Source organism: Silurus meridionalis, chromosome 21 (assembly GCF_014805685.1).
Source record: "Silurus meridionalis isolate SWU-2019-XX chromosome 21, ASM1480568v1, whole genome shotgun sequence".
In the NCBI taxonomy this organism is placed as follows: domain Eukaryota; kingdom Metazoa; phylum Chordata; class Actinopteri; order Siluriformes; family Siluridae; genus Silurus; species Silurus meridionalis.
In genome coordinates this window covers 18,376,251-18,383,310 of record NC_060904.1, presented here as the reverse complement: position 1 = coordinate 18,383,310, position 7,060 = coordinate 18,376,251, and the positions used below count along the sequence as shown (strand labels likewise).

The 7,060-nt window shown below is 44.4% G+C and overlaps 1 protein-coding gene across 7 annotated transcripts in view; it reads left to right on the top strand.

The window, feature by feature from the left end:
• gramd1a (GRAM domain containing 1A) overlaps window positions 1-4,924 on the top strand; it is a 22,356-nt gene extending 17,432 nt beyond the window's left edge. For 6 of the 7 annotated variants that reach the window (XM_046877315.1, XM_046877319.1, XM_046877316.1 and 3 more), the window contains 10 exons: window positions 1-51; window positions 678-799; window positions 931-1,073; window positions 1,233-1,336; window positions 1,705-1,902; window positions 2,017-2,101; window positions 2,706-2,717; window positions 3,001-3,108; window positions 3,195-3,315; window positions 3,398-4,924. The exon at window positions 1-51 is cut by the window's left edge and continues 93 nt beyond it. In XM_046877315.1, coding sequence (XP_046733271.1) covers window positions 1-51; window positions 678-799; window positions 931-1,073; window positions 1,233-1,336; window positions 1,705-1,902; window positions 2,017-2,101; window positions 2,706-2,717; window positions 3,001-3,108; window positions 3,195-3,315; window positions 3,398-3,520 — 1,067 coding nt within the window. In that variant the 3' untranslated portion in view covers window positions 3,521-4,924. The remainder of the gene's footprint in view (window positions 52-677; window positions 800-930; window positions 1,074-1,232; window positions 1,337-1,704; window positions 1,903-2,016; window positions 2,102-2,705; window positions 2,718-3,000; window positions 3,109-3,194; window positions 3,316-3,397) is intronic. The other variant, XM_046877314.1, reaches the window with a different exon arrangement.
• The last annotated feature ends 2,136 nt before the right edge of the window (window positions 4,925-7,060 follow it).

Genomic DNA, 7,060 nt, shown 5'->3' with positions numbered 1-7,060 from the left:
TCTCCGACACACACTTCCTGCAGCACCTCTTCACCCAGCGCAACTTCACCGGTCAGTACAGCACACAGTGTGATAGTGCAGTGTAGCACAGCGCCCCCTGCAGGCCAATTCACCAATCAGTACAGCACACAGTGTGATAGTCCAGTGTAGCACAGCGCCCCCTGCAGGCTGACTTACCGGTCAGTTTAGCACACAGTAATTATAGTGCAGTTAAGCACAGCACCCCCTGCAGGTCAGTACAGCACACAGTAATTATAGTGCAGTTAAGCACAGCACCCCCTGCAGGTCAGTACAGCACACAGTAATTATAGTGCAGTTAAGCACAGCACCCCCTGCAGGTCAGTACAGCACACAGTAATTATAGTGCAGTTAAGCACAGCACCCCTGCAGGCTGACTTACCGGTCAGTACAGCACACAGTGATATAGTGTAGTGTAGTTCAGCGCCCCCTAGATTACATTCCTCTAGACCGCACTCTCTAGACCACATTCCTATAGACCACATTTCTTTAGATCACATTCTTCCTACATTATTCTTTTAGACCACGTTCTCTAGATCACATTATTTTAAACCATATTTTTCACTTTGAGAACTATATAGCAAATATCTTTCTCTCCCTCTTCCCATCTCTCTCTCTCTCTCTCTCTCTCTCTCTCTCTCTGTCTCTCTCTCTCTCAGATCTGTCAGTACAGGATTGGCAGAAAGAAAGCAGCAGTGGGATCAGCACTCGAGTTTTGAGTTACACAATCGCCATTAACAACCCCCTCGGCCCTAAAACAGCCCCTGTGGTGGAAACACAGGTACACCCCCCAACAAACACACACACACACACAGACACACAAACACACACACACACACACACACACGTTACAGAAATAATAGAAAAATACAAAACCTAAAGATCCCACGGTTTGTGTGTGTGTGTTAACAGACTCTCCATAAGAGCAGTTCTCGAGGTGTGTGTTACGTGGTGGACTCGGAGGTGATCACGTCAGGAATCCCGTACCAGGATTACTTCTACACCGTACACAGATACTGTCTCACATCTGTCAGCACGCAGAAGAGCCGCCTCAGGTTTTACACACACACACACACACACACACACACACACATAACAAAAGCACACACTGTATTTAACTCACATCAGATAATATTAATGGTGATGAAATGTCAGTGGAGTAACCTGTGTGTGTGTGTGTGTGTGTGTGTGTGTGTGTGTGTGTGTGCAAGCAGGGTCTCATCAGATATCTGCTACAGGAAGCAGCCATGGAGTCTGGTGAAGGCTCTGATAGAGAAAAACACCTGGAGTGGCATAGAGGAGTATTTCAGACACATGGGTATGTATATACACACACACACACACACACACACACACACACACACACACACCCTACTGCTTTAATTCTGCATTTGTTTAGAAACACTTTAACACTTTTGTGGGAGGGGTTTCAATGCGAATGAATATTAGTGATGTCATCATAAAGGTGAGCGTTTATCCCAATCACAGGATGATATGCTAATTATGTAAATATTTATTTAAATGAACAATGAAATATGAGATCTTCTCCTCTAGATCATGTTCCTCTAGATCATGCCCCCTAAGATATGCTTATTATTTATACTTCCATCTCAGGAAACAGCGATGTATTCTCCCAAAACAATCAGCTGTTTAACCTGGATTGTGTGTGTGTGTGTGTGTACACAGAGGCGGAGGTCTGCAAGTTAGAGACTCTGCTCCAGTCCGAGGTGTCGGTGGTGTGTGTAGGAGAATCAGAAATGGTGAAAGCTCCTTCTACACTGCGCAGGCGCAAACACACCAGCCTTAAACGTGCAGAGGGGGCGGGGCATGGAGGCGGCACTGGGGAGAAAGTGGGTGTGGCTCAGAGGGAACGCAGAGATACAGGTGCGGAGCATTATTGATATTCTGTAGACATTTAGTGGTGATATTGGGAACTGCAGGGGATATGTTGGGGCATGAAATGAACTTGTGTGTGTGTGTGTGTGTGTGTGTGTTCAGGTGCACAGTACCTGAAGGTGGGTGAGAGGTGGCATGGCTCTGCAAACAACAACAGCATCACCCTCCTGCTCATCATCAGTTTCATGTGAGTTGCACTGTGTGTGTGTGTGTGTGTGTGTGTGTGTGTGTGTGTGTGTGTGTGTGTGTGTGTGTTTTGTTGGGTTGTTATTTACATGTACGTCTCTGTGGTGTAACCAGATCCAATTACATACTGCATACATTGCCGTACAAACCCAGGATTATTTCCTTATAAGGATGTGAGCCGCAGTGCATTTTGGGAAACAGGCGCAGAACTTAAACACGTGTTTACATGCAGATGCACAGAACAGTGTGATTTCTATAAACACACTAAATAGTTTTTCCCTGACAGTCAGGGAAATAGAAAAAAAAACAATTTTACAGACACACCTGAAAATATAAAAATATGATTTTTGATTGATCCAGTTACAGCTGCTTTCCTTTTCTTCTTGTGGTCATTTGGTTTCCTTCTCGTTCTGTTTGTATTAATGCTCAGGCTGTAACACTGTCTAACTTTTCCTAAACTTTCTCTCATTTTCTCTGCTTTTCTTCATTTCTTTCTCTCATACTATCTCCATCTTCTCTACACTGTTTTCTCTCTTCCTCCCTTTCGTGCTCTCTCCTCTCTCTCTCTCTCTCTCTCCTGATGCCCTCCCCCTCGCTGTGTGTAGGATCTGTATCAGGTACAGTACACTGTTGTTGTTGTTGTTGTGGTTGTTGTCATACAGTGTTGTATAAGGTTCATCACATAAACATGCGAGTAAGTGAGTGTGTCCAGTGGGCGTGTCCAGTGGGCGTGTCTAGTGGCTGGGCAGAAGTTGTAATTGTGGGGTTTAAAAGTACCTCTAGTGGCGGTCTGTGATACAGCATATATATATATATATTCTTAAATGGGTAAAGAAAGTGAATTTATATGATCATTTGTTTGTGCTTCGTGTGTGTGTGTGTGTGTGTGTGTGTGTGCAGTCTGGTGGTTCTGGTGGCTCTGAACATGATGCTGTTTTATAAGCTGTGGGCTCTGGAGCGAGCCGCTCACACACTGGAGACATGGCACTCTTATTCACTATCAGACAGGTACACACTTACTCACACACACACACACACACACACACACACACACACACACACACTCTCTCTCTCTCTCTCTCTCTCTCTCTCAGTCCTCTCCCACAGTCGTCCTCTGAGTGGATGAAGGTTCTACAGTTACAGCGTCAGTTCCATCAGGCACAACTGAACAAGTGGCAGCAGATCTTACACTCCTCAGTCACTCTGCTTGACCAGGTGTGTGTGTGTATATGTTTGTGTGTGTGGTTATGTGATACACCATTTCTTTGCAAATCAGTTAATCCTCCCCTCGTTTCAGATGAAACAGTCTCTGGAGAATTTACACAGAGGAATCATCCGAACTGAGGAAAAGGAACCTACTGCTTCTCCTTCATCTGATCCTCCAACACCTCTCCCTACAGACACACTGACCGAGCAGTGACACACACACACACACACACACACACACACACACACATTTCTTTGTTCTCTGATCAGTGGACTGTGATCACGTCATTGGGTAAAATTACCCAAAATGCTCAGCCCCTCCCACTGTGACTAACTGTGAATGCATCGCTGCCTAACTTTACACCCTACACCCCACACTTTACACCCTACACCCTGAACTTTACACCCTGCACCCTAAACTTTACACCCTACACCCCACACTTTACATCCTACACCCTTAATCCTACACCCTAAACTTTATACCCTACACCCTGAATTTTACACTCTACACCCTTAATCCTGCACCCTAAACTTTACACCCTACACCCTGAATTTTACACCCTGCACCCTAAACTTTACACCCTACACCCCACACTTTACACCCTACACCCTGAACTTTACACCCTGCACCCTAAACTTTACACCCTACACCCCACACTTTACACCCTACACCCTTAATCCTGCACCCTGAACTTTACACCCTGCACCCTGAACTTTACACCCTGCACCCTAAACTTTACACCCTACACCCCACACTTTACACCCTACACCCTTAATCCTGCACCCCACACTTTACACCCTACACCCTGAACTTTACACCCTGCACCCTTAACCTTTCACCCTAAGCTTTACACCCTACACCCTGAACTTTACACCCTGCACCCTTAATCCTGCACCCTAAACTTTACACCCTACACTCTACACCCTTAACCTTGTGCCCTAAACTTTACACCCTACTCCCCACACTTTACACTCTGCACCCTAAACCGTACAGCTTACACATTAACCCTTCACTCTACCACTCATTCCCTACTCCCTAAAGCAATAAATCAGTGGTGGTTTGGGACAAATTACTATGAATCAAGTAATATTCAAAATGGGACACGACCACCACTGAGTCACTGTTACACAAATGTGTGTGTGTGTGTGTGTGTGTGTTCTTCTCTTTTTCTCTTTTTCTGGCTCTTTATTTCTACATCTCTCCACACACACACACACACACACACACACGAACACAGTTTTAAACGGAAGAGGCGGGCCCTCGTTCTCCGGAGTCTTGTTTTTGTGGGGTCAGAGGTCACAGGCCCTGCCCACTCCTCCTCACGCTCAGACTGATGTTCAGCATCTCGTCATCATGTCAGGATTACCCAGAATGCTCTGCTGCGTCACGCTTCAGTTCTCCTGCTGAGCGATTCTAAACTTGAGACCCATCCAGTATTTATTTCTCCTACTTGAGTGTGTGTATGTATGTGTGTGTGTGTGTGTGTGTGTGTGTGTGTGTGTGTGTGTGTGTATGTAAGTGACCGGACGCAGGATAACGACCGTGTCAGCAATAATCCTGATGAGAAAGTGTGTGTGTGTGTGTGTGTGTGTGTGTGTGTGTGTGTGTGTGTGTGTGTGTGTGTGTGTGTGTGTGAAGAAACACAGCTGCCGGTGATTACATGAGCGACATAAAAACACTGTTACACTCAGCAGCAGGGTCTGAAATGAACTCCGCCTCCTGACACACCTCTATGTATTGTGTTAATTATAGCCGTGTGTTTCAAGATGGAGAGAAATTTGCATATACCCGCCCACAGAAGTGACAGGCTGAAGTGCTGGATACAAGAGGACACATGGAATTAATTAATTATTTAGTATTTAAAGGGATTCTGTCCTCCAGACCACATGGGGGCGCTGTAGCAGGAATTTAAGCTTCTCTGCAGGAAAAGTTTGTGAGTAAAAGTTCATTTCAGACTTTGTTACAATTTTTTTTTTTCCTCTGTTTGTCATTCTGTTAGTATTGTATATTTATTGGGCGAGTGTCCGAGTCGCACTCGTCTGTTCTTATCGTCACGTTTTATCGGATGAAGACTTGATCAGGGTTACTGTCGATCTGCAGGCGCATGTCGAGCCGTGTTTATACCATACATCGCCATAATGTGAAACATCGTCTCTTGTTTCTCTGGTGCTCAAATCCTGGTGTTCCACCAGATCCCGGTCAGAATCAGGGTCGCAAAATTTTAGGAATTTTCAAGACTGGAATTACTGGGAATAAACTGGGAATTCACAAAAATGCAGGTTAGCCGATAATAGGGAACATAAATATAGTAAAACAACCAGATTTCACACAAGTTCAGTTCAATCATAACCTGCACTTCAGTCACATGCACACACACACACTTACTGCCCCCTACAGGCACTAAACATACACATCATTTCTACAATCCTGCATACAAAATAATGTCAACAAAACTCCATCTTATACAGTTTTCATCTAAATTATGTACATATACGTTTATCGACAAGTTATTGTGCAACAAAAATATACTTATAATTAAATCAAAAACAAAATGTCATGTGTTAAATCTGTTAGTTTGTATACATGTCCACTTATGACCAAACAAAAAGTTTATATTTGTGTCTGATCAGTTTATATACATTTCCTCAGATTTCTAATTAATTCCTATTTATTCCTTGTCAATTTCCACCTTGGAAGATTTCCACAAATTCCCCAAATGAAGTTCCCATGGAAAGTTTTTGGAAATTCACTGGAAATTTTCCTCCCCTTTGTAACCCATGTCATAATTGAGCTTCCGATCAAGAGCTCAGACAAAAAATCAGACATCAGACGCTGAAATATTCTCTCAGAAACTCGATTTCTCCTGCGCGGGATCTGATCTAATTTACCTCGGAACTATTTATAGAATTGAATTGTGCTAAGCTCCGCCTCTTCTCTATAATATATTCAGTAGCGGTGTTCAGCTTCTCTCTGATTGGCTGCCGGCAGCCAGAGTGCAGGAGAGCGTAACGTCGCTACGACATATCATGCTAACAGCGCGGCTACGGTGAGATTCCGTTCGGGTCACGTTTTCCACAGTAACCAGGCCGGGATCAGACACAAGTGTTCAATGTTGTTACAAACCGCATATAAATGTATCGACTCGTCCCAGTGAACATGCGCACACGCACATACACACACATACACACACACACACACACACACACGCACACACACATACATGGAGTTTTGATATTTTTGTTGCTGTTGAAACACTGAGGACCAAACAGAGCTCGGGCTCCACCACCCCCAGCGCCCCCACATGTCTCCCAATGCCCCCTTCATGTCCCCAGCGCCCCCACCCCCAAATGTACCCCCATGTCCCCAGCGTCCCCTCCGTGTCTCTGTCTCACACCTGGTGTTGTTTTTGTACATTTTTAGCTGCTGTGTGTTTTTTGTTTTCGTTTATTTTACTTTTTAGCAACGAGGTCTGTTACTGCTGTTCCTCTCATCCTGCACTCCTCTTTATATCATTCTTTTTGCACATCCTTCTCTTTCTATCTCTCTCTCTCTCTTTACAGTTGTATTTATTTGGGTCGGTGTGCAGGAGGAAGTGTGATTTTGCTGTAAAGATCTGATTTGATGGAGAAACGAATAAAACTCGACGCGTCCCTCAGCGTCTTCTGGAATTTTTCTGTTTGTTTTGTTTTTATTAACGTTTCTCACCCTGATGGGATTTAAAGCTGTAAATGGAGTAAACAGTGAAATTCTTTC